The sequence below is a fragment of the Falco naumanni genome, chromosome 10 (genome assembly GCF_017639655.2).
Source record: "Falco naumanni isolate bFalNau1 chromosome 10, bFalNau1.pat, whole genome shotgun sequence".
NCBI classification, from domain to species: Eukaryota; Metazoa; Chordata; class Aves; order Falconiformes; family Falconidae; genus Falco; species Falco naumanni.
Genome location: NC_054063.1, coordinates 20412085 through 20428253, shown reverse-complemented (window position 1 = coordinate 20428253; position 16169 = coordinate 20412085). Strand labels below are relative to the sequence as shown.

Below are 16169 nucleotides of genomic sequence, written 5' to 3'. Positions count from 1 at the left end.
GCTTCTAAATCTCATCTTTGCTGGAGTTGTTCCAGAATCCGCTTCAGCACACGTGTGCGTACATGCATCGTTTTTCTGTGCATGTTAAAAGCACATCCTTTTGATTAAGGAAAGCAAGCTGACATTGAAGTCCCTTGTTTGGAATATGGGCTGAGTGATATGCTTTGGCTCGAGTTTGACATTAAGGAGTAGAAGGGGGAGGGTGCTTGGCTCTCACCCTGCCAATCTGGGCAGTAGTGGAGCGGAGGGTGTTGATCTTGATGAAGCTGCTGATTCTAGGTGACATTTCTGCTGGTACAAACTGCAAAGAAACACTTAGATGCTGCTGGATCGCAGAGTGGTCTCTGCAGAAGCCTGACATATGCAAGTGTAGCGGAGGGACATCATTGTCTTAAGGGCAAGAGGACCTTTCTTGGAGAGCACGTTAGTGTTGCCACATGTAGGCTGAGTGAGCAGTTGAATAGCTGGATCCTGCCGAGGTTTGCGGAGTAGTGCCGTCTTATAAATGGAAAATGGGTAAAACTGTTATTTTCTTACTGTCTTAGTTAAGGTGGCGCTTGCCAGGTGTTCTGTGGTGCCTTAAAACCACCTGATGCTGTTTTTACTGTATAATTTCACCTTGTTGCACCTTTTTCCTGTCCAGCATGCAGTCTACCACTTGTACAGAATTGTCATCCTAAAATAAAGGCTATAACTGCAGTTAATTAGCCCACATGAATTGTTCTTTTGGAAGTCTGAACGTGCTGCAGTTCTTTAAGGAGCGTCCCCTTTGTCAGCTAGTCCCCTCTATGAGGGCAGTGCACATAAGTATGTTGTTGAATTGTTCCTTATCTATTTATTTTATATTATTGTCCCTAGTAGTGTACGTCGCTTGTGCTGGCAGCCAGGAGTTTAAATGCTTGTAAGAGTTTCAAGGGTTTTTTCTACTGTTCCTTTTGACCTGTGCATGACAGCGTTGAGTGCTTTAGCGTATCCTTTGGTAATGACTCAGTTCTTACAGTGGCTGAGAATAAAGATTATACAGAGGAACAGTTTTCTTCCTGTGACCCTTGGTACTCTTCTTGTGCTGTTATGGAGGTGGTTACAGAAAATGGAAATTTAAGGGAGTAGGTGCCCTCTGTCTTTGCCACTTTGTGTGGAAAAGTATGGAAAGTACCATTTCTCTTTGCGGTTCAAAAGCTGGGGATAAGGTTACCCACATGACCTGCTCGGTTTAGAAAAATTCAAGAATTTGGGACTTGTAGACACAGTCAAAAATCATTCTAGAAGTAGTTCAGTTTGCAAAGGTAATTTTATGGCTATAAATGCAATCCTTTGGAAAAGTGGTACTTTCTAGCTCTCTGCCTGCTCCTTTACAATCTTTTTAAAACTTTGAAAAGCAAGCTACATGCTGTGTAATACTTAATTTCTTATTCAATCTTAACTTGCAACTGGAAAATACTATATTTTAATTACATTGTGGAAACCTGCTCAGTCAGTATACCTTGACAGCTCTTTTTGTCATTGGGAAATGTCAAGCTTGGTGATCTCTGTATCTTTTATCCCTGAACTAATTTCAGAACATCTATTCCTACCTAGCAGAGAGCTGGAAATACCAGGCCTGTCTAGCAAGCTGCTGTTCTAGGCAAACATGTTCACTGTTGTTTCCAGTACCTTTGATTGTTTCTTGCCTGTCTGCTTACAGAATTGGCTTTCTGAATGCAAACAAAGAACCTCTTTGTGACTGAGATTTTGACTTCTATTTTTTGTACTGTGTGAAGCACAGTAGAGCTGATATTTTTACTGAGCTAGCATGGAAAAACCACCGGTTGTGTGTTTTTGTTTAAATATCCCCACACAGAGCTTTCCCCAACATCTCTGTGGCTTTGTTTCTGTAACCTGTAAATGAGTGAGTGCTGATGTGTCTTACAGGTTTTTGCTACTGGGACTTTGTTCTGTATGGGTAAGGGTGAATCCAGTAGAAGCTGGTTTTTGTTACCTGTGTGCTATAACCGTGACAGATGCCTAAAGATACTTGAAGCTGGAAAAACAAGACGTGTGTGTCCTGTGGGGGAGCAAAAAAGCATGGTGAAATAGTAAATTGATTTACCTCCACGAAACAAAATAAATAAATTATAAAAGTGGATATGTGCAGCAGCTTTTTTGAAGAGAAGAGGAAAGGTTCCTCCTGCTCCAAGGAGCCAGTGAAAGGCAGCAGAAGATGATGTAGTGTTGAGTGTTTTCATACCAGTCTGGCCTTGGATTGCCAGTTTGGGATCACCTAGTTAGCTGTTGTGTATTATTTTCTCCTTAAACTTTTGTGTTATCCCTGACTTCTATCTATGTTTCATAACTTGTATTTAACCAAAGCATGTCTTCCAGGATGGCATCCAGTCTTGATTTGAAGATGTTGGGAGGTGCCAGATATGTCTTGGCCACCACATTACATTGTGACTGTATGGGTTAATTGCTTTTACTAAGCTTTACTTTAATATGAATTTAATTAACTTTAATTACAATTTAATATGAATTTAATTAGCTTTAATTAAATAACCAACTCTGTTGGTTATTGATGTGTTTTTGTCTCTCACATTAAATAATTCTATATTGCCATCGTGTATATGATGTTAGTTACTTAGGTCATAGTGTGGCAGTAGAGATCTATGGAGCTCAGGAAGTAAAAAAAGAAAAAAACAAAAAGCATGAAAGAGGGAATTGCTCAGTAGAAGAGTCTATGGGCTAGTACAGCTTTTGTAGGAATTATTTCAGCCTGTTTGGTGCAAAAAGCTTAGAAATTGCAGCTAAGGAAAAAGTCGCATGTAGATGCCTCTGCCTGGATGTTTCTTTGGTTTTCTTTGGTATTGTGAGAAATCTTTCCTGATGGCCCACCCAGGGACATTTCTCTGGAAGTGAGGATACGATATGTGTGTGCAAGCCAGCCATTTTTGGAAATACAGAACTGCTATTCAAACCAAGGTATTAATTAGATGTTCCTTGCACATTGTTCTTATCTCTAAAAAACTAAATTTACAGCAGCATGAGATTTTCTAAAAGGCTGTCCGGAGGAACAGATGATGATACATTGAGAGCGAGATTAGGGCAATAGAAGATCTGCAAATTGGCGGGAGCTTTTTTCTGCATCCTTTCGTGCGGGTTGGCAGCAGCACCTCCAAGACAACATTCCTCAAGCTTGTTGGAAACTGAATATTTGCTGGATTCTTTTTTTTTCATGTTATAAAAGCTTGCTGCTTTAAAGCAGGCCGTGGTGAGGTGCTGTATTTGCTGATCCATTCGTCTGATTCTTCACCTGGTCAGAAATGACCAAGTTCAAGCACGTTGCTTAACTTGAGCAGAGAAGTCTTGCATCAGGCTACTGATGTGTCAGCCAGCTTGTGCCTTTTTAGTGTTTGGGTTTGCCCTGGCAGTGTCCGGTTGCTAGAACATCCAGGAGGCAGTTGTGCAATCCGACTAAGCCATGTTTGTCAGCTGGGTGTATTAACTCTTGTCACAGATGAGCGTAGCTGTCTCCTGAGAATTGTATTATTAGAGTGTCATAACTATTTCCTGAAAGGAAGGCATTACATCGTTCCTTCAGTGTGGAAGAAATACCTTTTTATGCAGAGACCTTGTGAGAGTTCAGTGTCCCACCCTGGGGCTTTAGGCCTAGTGTTATTTCTCTGTATTGGTCTGTTTTGTTTAAACATGCTCCAGAAGTTCTAAGGAGCATGGGGGGAAACCTGGTGGGAGTCAGCCTGGGATTCCCAGGGGCACTTTTCAGGAGGGAGCACAAAGGCAGCCCCCCCTCCGCCCCCAGCAGTGCGAGTAAGTGTTCGCTATCTGATGAAATCAGATCGTGCCAGGAGCACGCAGGGTTAATGGCACCCTGGGGAAATTACTTTCTGAGCAATGGTGTGTCCTGTGCACAGGAGGAGTTTTGTGAGTGTGCTCTGGGATGGTGGGAGCCCCTACAGAGGCCTGCTTCCATGCTGGTGTTCAGCTCTGGGCCCATCAGAGTGCTGTCATGACCAGAGTTCTACAGCAGTTTACAAAACAAATAGTCAGCCTGAAAAATTAGCTCTGTACTTTATGTAGTTAAGTCTGGCACGAAGGCACCTGCCTACCATTCCTGTTTATTCCCATTTTTTCACAGGACCTGCTTAAAGTGTGTTATCTGTAACACAAAGTCACACTGTCCTGTTTCAAACTAAAACACGAAACAAAGTTTTCAATAGGTTTAAACATGTAAAAATACGTAATATTTAAAAGAGATTATTTTGGGAACTTTGAATAACTTGTGGCTCTGTAGAGCTGATGAATGGAAACTTTCTTTTCTCTCCTCATTCAAAGGAAAATGACTAATTTGCTGAAGCTTTGCTTTTTAATCCATTGTTGGGGTTTCTCTGGAGGTATGTGTTACTGTACTTTGCTTACTGAGTGATGGTTTTATGAGAGGCACCAACTTGTGGGAAGGAAAATGAATGTTACTATTTTGGAGTGTCACAAGTACATACAGAAATTTAATCAGCGTTGTGTACCTTTATAGATGTGCTGAAGACTTGTAGCTAGTCTAAGAATAGGTACTTTTTTATTATCTCTGGGAGTTTAAACAGATTTTAAAACACAGCCTACAGCTTAAAACCAACAGCCATGTTTCTGTTGCATTAGTGATGTACATGCTTTGAGGTTTCTGACAGTGTCACATGCAAAGTACATACTGGGGTTTGGTTGTCACTGATTATTTTTTCGTGATCTAGGTGGATGAGAAAGAGCTCAAGTCACAAACTGGCCTGAAACGGGTTTTTTTGAAGTTGAGGCCTGACCGCTTGCTTTGACCATGCGCAACATGAATGTCCTGGTTTCAAGACCCTAATTCTGGATGCGTTATCAAGATTATGACCAAGGTTGAATTTTTGTTGAAGGTTTCAAAAACCTCTCTCTGTATCCAGATAGGATTCTTTCCCTGTTAATTACAATTTTGATTTTGCATGTCAAAATCTTGGTCAGTTTTAAATTGTTATTAACTTTAATTGTACTTTCCTGTATCTTATTCTTCACGGCAACTTGAGCACTATCCTGCTGTTGAAGCAGTAGATTTGTTGTACTGTCTGTTTGTCATATTTTCTTAGAATTCCCAGCGTGTGTCAGATGATGTGTTGGTATATGAAGGGTAGAGAGCTTTAACATTAGTTCATCTTTTAAAATCTCTTTCAGAAATGCTTTTATGACTTTACTGTTATTGGAATGAAGAAAAAAAATATTTATTTGTGGAAAAGTTGATGGTAGGCTAAGATGGGACTAGTTGTTTTTGTTGACAGGTTCTTTCTCAAGCAGTAGATATTAATGTAACTTTTTAAACCAAAGATGCAAACTATACTGGCTGTTCTTTGGAATTTTATTTCACTTACAGAAATGACAAAAAGATAAATACTTGGTATGGTATTGTCAGCGATAGTTATTGTTTATATTGTAGTTATTGCATCATTTATGACAAGCAGAAGCACTAATGCAAAGCAGTGGATAATAAGGGTGCGGTCCCATTCACTTAAGCTCATTTTAGTTTGTGCTGGAGATGAAATGAGGCCATGGACTGCCCGCTCTGCGGGGCATGACTCCCTCCATCCTGCCCCAGCAGCCTATCTCTCCGAATCTCGCCCAAAAAGAGATTCTTAAAAATTTCCTTAGGTCTTTTTTGTCATACACTTTATTTGGGAAATAAAAGCTCTGACAGTAATTTCCTTGAAAAACCTACAGTTTCTGAATGTGACAGACGACTGAATTGCTGTGAAAAAGAGAAGTTAGAATCGAACTTAATTGCATTCTGTGGAAAGGCCCCACTCTTGTGAGAGCTGCAGCGATGGGTGCTGCCTGCGGGACTGCCTAATTGATCTCGCCTGGTGTTTAACTGAGTTAGCAGGGCAGGTATTTTTGTAAAAACAAGACTGGAATTATTTCATTTAAATGCCCTGGTGTTGAAATGGGGAAAGAGCTAGATGTAAGATATAAAAAGACAGAAAAATGCTAGTGCAGAAAAATGGAATGTTCCAGCTTTTTAGTAGTTTGAGGTTTGTCGTGAATTCTCTTTTGACTTTCCTGCCCTTATATATTTTTATATCCATATACTTCAGGCACTGCTTTCTCAGATGTTTTGACATAACCCCTCCTAGAGCTGGCTGCAGTCTGTACCTGTGTTGCTGCTGGTGTATTGCCCAAAATCCTGTATAATTCCAAGGGGAAGATACCTGCTCTGCTTAGCTTAGCTCTTTTCAGGCTGCACGGACTCCAGGCTAGAACATAAGCCTTTCTGCATAATTCCTGTAGTGCTTACCTTGCTGGGGATGTTCTTAGCTGTGTGGTCTTCCTCTTGCTGTATTATTTCAAAGTGTATGTAGAGGAGAAGGTAATCCCTCTTTATGCAGTTTAATTCATCCTGACTTCACTCGCACTTTTGTATGCTGTTAATTTTTCTGCCTGCTGTAACTGCTTCACATTTTGTCTTGTTCCATATGACTGTGGATTTCTATTTTATTTGGCTCAAGCTGTGGAAGGATAGGGTGTGTATTTATGTTGCTTGCTTTTCTTTTTCTTTGATGGGTAGGCTTGCATGATGTTCTGCTACCTCTAGCAGCTGTCATCGCTTTGTCATGACTTGCAAGTTTCTGATTAGAGCTGCCAACTTCCTCTTTGCAGAAGACAAACCAATCTAGAAAGTCTTTCATCCTAGCTTCTGGATTTCATGCTAGACTGAAAATACGTTTATATGACTAACCAGCTTGAAAAGTTACTGCAAGGGCATCTGGCTTCAGTTGGAAATGAAAACTGGGCTAAAAGGGAAATTATGAGATGTATAGCCTCTTGTTGCTCGTTAAACAGGGGAGCTTGCTGAATTTCCAGTTGATGGTTGCGCACCAAAAATAAATGGAAAGCAGGGCTCATGAAGCTCTTGAGCACTGACTGTTTACTTTGCTACAAACTTCCCACAAAGCTGAATGAAACTAGACCATCGTTGTTCTAGTAGACAAGTTTCTAGATGAGTTTAAATGAAGATATGTGCTAATAGCTGATTTTTTGGCAATTTACATGACACTTAAAGCATTGAAAAGGTAACTGACTTCATATAGGTGTTCAGATGGTGCAATGGTGAGATAGAAGGCAGCATGTCTAGATTTATTTTAGTAGCTTCTTAAATATTAATTTCAAAAAGTAAACAATAAAACGAAGCATAAAATATAATATGTAGCCTGGCGGTTAATGTAACCTTTTTTCTATGATCAAAACACAGGGTTTTTTTTATTAATTATATATCTCTCTCTCTCTAAAAATGCAGCAAACAAGACCATGGTCTGATTTAAGTGAATTAGAGCATTTAATTCAGTCCCCTGCTGTACTGCCTCCTTTGAGAGTACTGTATTTAGTTTGTTAAAGTACTGTTGGTTACAAAATAGGCCCCGAGTCACGTGGCTGTTAAATGAATGTGGTATGTGATGCCTGCATCACCTGTTATTTGGCATCCTGGGAGGCAAGTCGAAGGGAAAATGCATCTGTTGAACAGGAAGCTTGCTGCTGCGAAGCCTTTGTGTATATTTTTTTGACATGTTGGTTCCTTGCTACTTTTGAAAATTCTCGTGGGTCTTTCCCTATTTTTTTTTTTTTCCTCCCCCCTCCTCCCTTCCTGGAGCTGGTTAGTCTGTGTCCTCTGGACTGCAAGGAAGGATAGTGTTAAATGCCGAACACCTTTTTAGCAGTGGCAGAAGAGGATTGCATCTGCTTATGAGGTATTGCCTGTGTTTTCCAGTGGGATTAAAAGGATGCTGTTGGAAGTGGCTGTGTTTTGGATTTGTAGTCCAAAATAACACTTGCCTTAACTTTCAGAGCAATTTTACGTAGATTAATGGGTTTGACGTTTAAAGGTAAGTTAGTGGACTTCTTGAAAATCCTTGGTGATCTCCGGTTTATCGTTCACCATACAACTTGAATACGTATACAAACTTTGGTCTTTTGGCATAAAACAGAAATGTAAAGCTAGCTTCTATTACAATATAATACAAAATGTAGAAAGAATCAGTATGTACAAATATTTGTGACATACAGTAATTTTCATTCACAGTTTTTCTGTTCTTTAAGCTTGACGCTTTAACCTGTGTTATTTTAATCATTTGTATTACAAGAGATGTTGTGTACCCCTCTGAAACAGAACTCATGTCTTTATGGTTTGATCTTAAATGGCCAGACTTCCCATACTTGAGAGCAGAGGTCAGATAAGTTTTCCACTGAAAACAATAAACGGCTTCTCATTAGGAAATGTCAACTTTAGATTAAAAAAATGCAGACAGTGCAATGTAAGAATATTATGTATGTCATAATCAGTAGGTGTACGTGTATGCATGTCAACTAGCTGCAGTAAGGTCTCGATTCCTGTGTCTGGCTGTGTGTGCTTAGCTCTTTTTTCTTTCACGTGTTAAGTGCCTCACCAAAATCAGTGTAAGCAAATGGACTCGTGGATGGGGAAGTGAGAACTTGTGACTCCATGCACAGAGCAATGTTCTGCCTGTACCACTATATTACACCAGTAGAAGAACAACCACCAAGCTTTACTGTGGAGCTTTGCAGACATGGTTGTTCCAGCAGAAACCCCTTGTGTAGAGGTGGCAAAATATAGTTCTGCAGGCACACACCTCTAGCTGTCAGTCTGCACCTGCTCTTCAGACCCAAGATGAAATGAAAGTGTAAGAATTACAGGGAAATAAGGCATCTGGGGGCAGCGATGCGACTCTTGCAATTGCAACTGTTCTCATTCAGAGATATTTTTTTTCTTTTTCCTTTTTTAATGGCTGTTTTTTCTTGTGGTATGGAATTCCCATGCCTAGAGTGAATTCCCTTCTGTTTAGTCTTTAAGAGTCTGTTCAGTTTGCTGCTGTTTTTATTAATAGGCTTTGAAACAGCTGTGCAGCAGCACAGTCAGGTATGTACCTGACAAACCAGGAGAGAAATCTGGAGGTTTTTACATCTAAGTGTTAGGCACAGTTGGTGCTAATTTTTTTTCAAGTTGCTGTTGTTTACTTGGCAAAAATGTGTTTGTCCAAATCTTTCTTAACTCAAAGCACCGGGGAGAAAATGAGCAAGATCCATTCTGGTGGTAGGCTTCTGTCAGATATTACTACATGGACTGCTAAATAAATTTAGTGCCGTTGTACATTTTTTTCTGTGCTGTGCAATCCATAAAACTTCTTTATTGAGTGCTGTCTATGTATTGGACTTGCTGAGGCTTCATTGACAGGTGAAGGTACAAGTTTTTCTGCTTTCTGATGTCAATTTTCTTCTAAATTTTAGGAGAGCTCATACCTTAACAGTCTTGTTCATCCTCACATGTGCGCTGGGCTACGTAACCTTGCTTGAAGAAACACCACAAGATACAGCCTACAATACCAAGAGGTAAATATTTGAAAAAGTGTTTCTGTGAGGTGTATGTTAGAAAAGAGTAGCAGTGTGAACAAATTGCCATACATGATTTTCCCTTGTGGGTAAGCTACCTGAAATGACCTTTGCATTAACTTGTTTAAATGCCCAAACCCTTAGAAAGTGACAAAACTGAGCATAAGTCGATAAGCTCCTTTGATGCTGGTCATTGAATTTAATTTCTAATCAGTTTAGTGTCACTCACTGTCATACCTAGTGGCTGCTCTGGGTGTTTGATTTAAAACAAAATATGAACTCTTTCTAAAGCCTCAAAGTACTGGCTGTGTTTGGCAGTGGTTCTGCCTCTTTTTTCTTAAAATAACCTAATTTTCTAAATTATGTGAGCTGTGACTAAATTTTTCTGATTTAAGTGTGTTTTGTAAAATTGTGTTTAAGATACCAATGCAGATCATTATTTGTTGTTGAAAATTAACAGGAGAACTTGTATCCCAAAGGGAAACACTTGGATAATAAGAATGAGATGAGTCTTACATGTATGGTATGTTTCTACCATAGTTTAAACTGATTAATTGTAGTTGAATTTCTTCTCTTTTTAAACAAATGCAGTAGGGAACAGAAAGGGGGAAGGTCTTTAAAAATCTTAAGTATATTTTAAAAATATAGGGTGTGCTTTACAGACTGGAAAGTATCCTTGCTATAAGCATGAAAATAATTATGTTTTCTACTAGTCTGGTTTCTTAAAGGTAATGCTCTCCCCCCCCCCCCCCCTTGCTATTGAAGGGTTTCTTCCTTTCTTTTTTTTTTTTTAAATTTGTAAAGTGACTCAGGATGTAGTATTCATTGTCATGGAGATGCAGGAATTGGGGTATTTCCTGAGATAATCTTGGATGTTATTCTGCCAGTTACACAATAGCTGTAGCTAATGTAATTCATGCTCACAGGTGTGCTCAGCTGAGGGTTTGTATTTTCATATGTGTGGGTGAAATGGAGCAAGTTGGAACTCAGTGCCCTGTCTGGAGCTGGGAAAATTTCTGTAAGGCTTTGGTGTGAACAAATGCCATTTTACTCCCAGTTACAATGAGTGAGTCTAGGGAATGGATGGAGGCATGATGTCCTCTGGAATGGCAGTTCAAAATAAAGAAGGGGAAATGCTGAAAGAGAAGTGATGACACATCCTTAAGGAGTAATACAGATCTAAGGTGACTCAGTGGAATATCTTATTATTGAGATTAGGGCCTTTACTGCTTTAATAAAAAGAAAACCAGAGAAGATTAACCAGAAGATTAACCTTTCTTTCATGAAACAGAAGTTGCTTTCTGCATATTCAGTGCAGGGAATAATGTGCTCAGTTGTTAAAATCAATTTAACAGCATCATACTAGGCAATGAGCAGCAAATATTTAATCATGTCTGCATCTCTGGTTGTGGAATACTACCTGCAATGTCTAGATGCAAAAATACTTGAAAAGCAGCATCCTGAGAATTGTATACAGTCTTCTCAAATACTGGATTTTGATAGAGGTTTTGAAGGATACATCTCTGTTTCCACTCATGCTGCACCCTTATGCTATTGCCATAGTCGTGCAAGCTACATGCCGAATTCTGAGATAGTAGTTAACTCAGCCAAATTTGTTACTTTTTTCCAAGCTAATGATCAGTGCAGATTGTTTGAGTCCTGTGGGCCTTTCCTAAGCTTTACTTTTGTTGCCTTGGCCCTGATTTACAGAACGGATGGAAGTGTGTGTTGTTCAGCCCGCTCCGTAGCTGAGTCAATTTTCAGTGAACTCCAATCTGGTCTCAGTTAAGTCTCTTTTCTAAGGTCTTTGAGGTAAGTGCTATGCCAAGTTTAGCACTACTAAATGTGAAGGATTCCAGCTCAATTCATGTCCCAACCATTTTCTTACATTCTTTAGTATCTGTGTGCTCGTCATTTGCTTATATATTGTTACTCCTGACTGATTTTATGTGGCTCTTTAAGTGTATATTTGAACAAAAAGAGGCATTTCAGAGCTGGAGTAAGATGGTCACTACATGCATAAGTATATCTGTATCCCACATTTTCACAGATTATTTTAAAATTTTTGCTTCTGTACCTTAAACTACCTTATCCTACCCTGAGATCTTTTTCAGTCTTAATGTAGAACTGTTGTGTGTTTTGATCTAAAATTTTGGCTTGCATGAGGCTGTCACTGTGTGCAAATACTTCATGGGAACGCTTGCCTGCTTAATGAACAGAAGTAGTTTTATTAGCAATGAGCAGTGTCTCTAGCTGTCATGCTTTTTTATTTCCAACTACTGCACAATGACAGTGGAGCAGTGTTTCAGTGCTTAGGTGAATTAGCTAAATACATGCTTGCAAACATTTAAACCTCCTTTGTTTTCAAGCCCTTGCTGAGAGGTGCCAGAGTGCCTGTGAACTGCATTAGGTGCTTAGAGCAGAACATTAAGTTGAAGCAAAGTTCTGCCAACTGCTGTGCTATGCTAGCTGCTGTTGCTGTGTTTCCTGGGCTAGCTTAAAGCAGTAAGAAGTCATCTGAGGCTCCCATCTTCATCCAGTCACTCGGAGAAACAGCTGAGGGCAGGGCGAGTGGCTGGATTATGCAGTAAGTCATCAGGAGAAATGAATGACAGAAAACAAACTAGAGCGTGAACCTATGAGATCATGGGGTGTGGTATCTGTAGCTGAGATTTATATTTGCATTTGTTTATACGCTGACATTTGAGTGCAGTCTTCCTGCAACATGTTAGGGCAGTTAAAGGAGGAATTATTTTTTTTTTAAGGTAAGATTTATAGAAATGTTGTATACGTAGATCTAGTCAAAGTTCATGAGGATCATACACACAGATTTTGGTATGGTCATGTGATATATGTGATCAGATCGTCTCTGTTGTAAAGACAGTTGAAAATTCACTTTGTTAGCCAGAGAGATGTGCTGCAAAGCCTGTCTGATCAATGAGTCGTCTTATTCACACAGTTCCTACAGCATTCAAAGCAGCTTTGAAATAGTCCATCCCATCTGACAACTGTCAGCTTCTCTTCCCTTAAGCACCCAGGAGGAGCTGACAGGACTGAGCTCCAGCTTTGAGGGTAGCTAAATAAATATGCAGCAACCTCCTTTGCATACAGTGGCGGTGGAAGAAATCCACATCTCCCAAATGCTTTGAATGCTGAGCAAGGGTTCTTGGGGGAAAAAAAGTTAATAATTTTCTCCATATAAAAATCACATTCAGTTTTTTAAAAAAAAAACTATATGCATTAGGGTTGTACATTGAATTTCAAGCCATGAAACAGTCTCTCTTCTAACATGCCTTTCTACACTAGTTTTTGGCAATAACTGATCACTGCTCAGCCATGGTAACAGTCTGTGTGTATATGTATTTGCAAGTTGATGATCTCCAACTCCTGTTGCTGAGCACCCACACTCAAGACCAGGTAACAAGGAGGCTAGACCTCTATCTGCCAGTCTAGCCGTTCTTCAGCTTGTGATACCGCCAAAGGAATTGTACCAGTCATGCTACCGTAGCTACAGCCGGGGAAGGGACAGGGAGTGGGAGCTGTCTCATTGAAAGCCTGGAACAAAAGATGATATACAGATACTCAGACAAGCTTCATTGTCTTGTGTCTCTGAATCGACTCTTAACCAAATAAGAAAGGGAGAACATGGCAATAGTTTCATTAGTACAAACAAGCTATTCTTTATTTAAGTGCTAAAATTATTTTTGTAGGCACACTTTACTAATTAGGGTCTTCCAAATCTGCTGCTCAAGAAAATACATTAGCTCAGGGCAATACATTAGCTCAAGAAAATCGATTAGTCACGTCCATCCAGGCTGCCTGCAGTGGTAGTTTGAAGAACCTCCCTCTCAAATCCTAGGAAAGTTCCTACCTCAAGCCATGGTAAGCCAGCAGGCCAGGCTGCTGGTTAGGCTTTGAAAGCTTCGTAAGGATGTTACGGGGAGGAATTTAGTTACCACTGGTAAAAAAAAAAGAAAAAAAAAAAAAAGATGATGGAGCTGGTATGGTTATTATGCAGACTTGTGATTTTCTTCAAAACTTCCCATGGTGAGCTTGAAGTAAAATAATATGAAAGTCTGGCTTATTTCAGCACAGCTGCTGCATCTGCTGTTTGGCTGAGTGTGGATTTTAGAAAAATGAGCATAACTCTTAAATTCCTGTGGTGATTTAGATTCAGGTTGTCTCCAGCTTCGGAAAAACTACCCTCACAAGGCCTAAAACAATGCTCTTGGACATCCTGGTTTGTGGCTGAGCATAGTTGTTGTGAACAAAGAATTGTGCATTGTTACATGACACAGAATGCAGACTACATCTGTTAAGTAAAACCCATTTTTATTTTCAGGAAGCGGTTTTTATACTCAAAGATGAATGTGGCAGAACAGTTTTCATAAATATTTTTGATTTCTGTTTTGAAAGAAGTTTTTGAAATGTTTAAAGTATGAATATTCTACTGTTGCTTAACATTTTCTCAATAAAAGCAAAATCATTGGGTATTTTCCCTGGCTTCTGCAAACAGAGCCATTTTATTTACAGTCAAGGGTTGCATCATTTACTGCAAACATGGCCTGCACTTACTGTGCAGTGTAGTGAGGTATTTCTCAATTATCTATCTCTTCAGCCAGCCTCTGAGCCAGTAATATGAGAAAGCATTGAAGATCTGTTGGGAGTTCAGATGTGGGAAAAAGAGCATTTGGGAATTGCTGTAAAGCAAAACAGTTTCATCCATTACGGCTAAAGGAACATGCCCAGGTGTTGACCATCAGGGCTTGTCCTCATGAAAAACAAGAGGCAACCCCTGAAAAGCAATGCTGTTTTGTGCACATGAGCTGTTTAAAATCTCAATTACTTAAAATCTGAAGAGAATTTTAAGTTGATGGTAGGTACTTTGAAATTAAATGCCAGGCCTCACCTACCTAAAGGCGTCTCAGTCTCTTCGGGTCTGTTCCGCATGCTGAAGGAGCAGTGCTCCTGACAGTGTGGGTCGGGCATTCAGATATGACTGTTTGCATTTTCTCATTTTTCTTTTACTTGCAAAACAAAACTTTATTGAAAAACATACCGCATTTAATTAGCGGGTTTCAAATCCTGGATCTTGAATGTTGCTTGCTTAGTTTGTTTGATCAGTAAGGATCTCTTCTGGCTGCCCTTAAGGGTTCAGTTCCACCTTGGCTTAAGCTGACGGTTTAGCCTTAAATGGGTGCTGCTGTGTTCTGTCCTTGCGAGAGCGGTGAGCTAAGCCAACTGAATACGAGCTGTTTTTTTCCTAGGTCAGTTTTCAGCCAGATCAGCCCTTGTACCATTTCATTCTGGTCATGTGCAGAAGTGCTGCCTCCCGGAAGGCGGCAGCCGGCAGGACTGTGGCAGTCCTCATTCCTGAGGTTGGGAGAAAACTCTGTAGGTCAGGGCTTAGGGTATTGCGATGAGGTTGTGAGTCTTTGGTATACCTGGACTCATGGTCTGATAAGTAGTGTGGTTTTTTTCTTTAATGTCTCTGGTATGTTCTGTTAGGCTCTATCTTATTTGAAACAGCAGCAGTGCTGGCCCGGTCTTACAAGCGTCTTGTCTTTGGTTGACAAACTGTTTTGGAGTGGTGACACGTTCAACAGTTAATTTTTAAATTTCATTGAAGTTTTACTGTAGCAATGAGAAGCTTGAGAGTTTTTTCACTGCTAAATTTTAAATGTCTTTCTGACAAAGTGGGCATAAAAACTTCCCAAAGATGTAGGGAAGTGTTTGATTCGCTGTGTGTGTCATGACCATCTGCAGGCTAAGGCTTATCAATGTGGATCAAGGAACTGCTCCTTTTGTTTTTGCTGGATGAGTTCCCAGCCAGATCAGGCTCCTTGCCTGGCTGGCCAGATACTAGTAAATGACCTCAAAATGGAAGGAATGGAAGCATACAGTTAGTGTAGAGGAAGGATGGATGGGTAAACTTTGGGGTTTGAGATGGTCTGTCATGAAACCATACTTAAAAGTACAGGGATTCCTGCCCATTTCCCTGAAACATAATTTCTAAAAGGTATCTATTTACAATGTACATGTTTAGTAGCTAAGAAATACCAGGCATTGTATATGTCAAAGAATATAATTTACAGTTTCATTAGGAAGATGAAGCAATATAAACAGTTCCTTCTGTTTTTCACTTTCAGAGGTATTGTTGCCAGTATTTTGGTTTTCTTATGTTTTGGAGTTACACAAGCTAAAGATGGACCATTTTCAAGACCTCATCCAGGTAATACACATTGCTTTAAGTCACTCAAATATTTTGGATAAATTGCATGGTTTATGGTGAACGTAAATATTTGTGTTGCTTGTATCATTATCTAAATTAGGACTTGCCATCTCTACAGGTTCATTAACACTGCACACTTACCATGTAGCCTCTCAGCTTCCACCTAGCCTCTAAACAGCGTAGTCCTTCTTCTGTGCTTTCAGTCTGCATGTAGTACAGGATTTGGGTTTTTTTTAATCTTCCTGTTGTTAGTAAAAAGCACTGTATGAACTGCCAGATTCTTAAAACCTTAACTTCCTTTGTTTATCTGGGTTTTTTTATTTTCCTCTTTCTGTAATGGGACTGAACTTCTGACTATGTATCTGGTTGATGGAGCACTGCGCTCACTTTGGTGTATGTCTGTTATCCACAATAACTGGTAGATTGGAAGCCCTTAATTATGATTTTAAAGATTTCTAGTAAGACTGTAAGTCTTGAAAGTATTTGAAAACACAACACAAAACCTCTTCCATGTAGTGTTGTATCAGGT

The 16169-nt window shown here is 39.8% G+C and overlaps 1 protein-coding gene across 5 annotated transcripts in view; it reads left to right on the top strand.

The window, feature by feature from the left end:
- Nucleotides 1-16169, top strand: part of PTDSS2 (phosphatidylserine synthase 2) — a 44444-nt gene that overhangs the window by 929 nt on the left and 27346 nt on the right. For 3 of the 5 annotated variants that reach the window (XM_040608247.1, XM_040608250.1, XM_040608251.1), the window contains exons 2-3: nucleotides 9307-9408; nucleotides 15558-15640. In XM_040608247.1, coding sequence (XP_040464181.1) covers nucleotides 9307-9408; nucleotides 15558-15640 — 185 coding nt within the window. Of the gene's footprint in view, nucleotides 1-335; nucleotides 517-7731; nucleotides 7752-9306; nucleotides 9409-15557; nucleotides 15641-16169 lie in introns of those variants that run through there. The other 2 variants (XM_040608248.1, XM_040608249.1) reach the window with 2 other exon arrangements.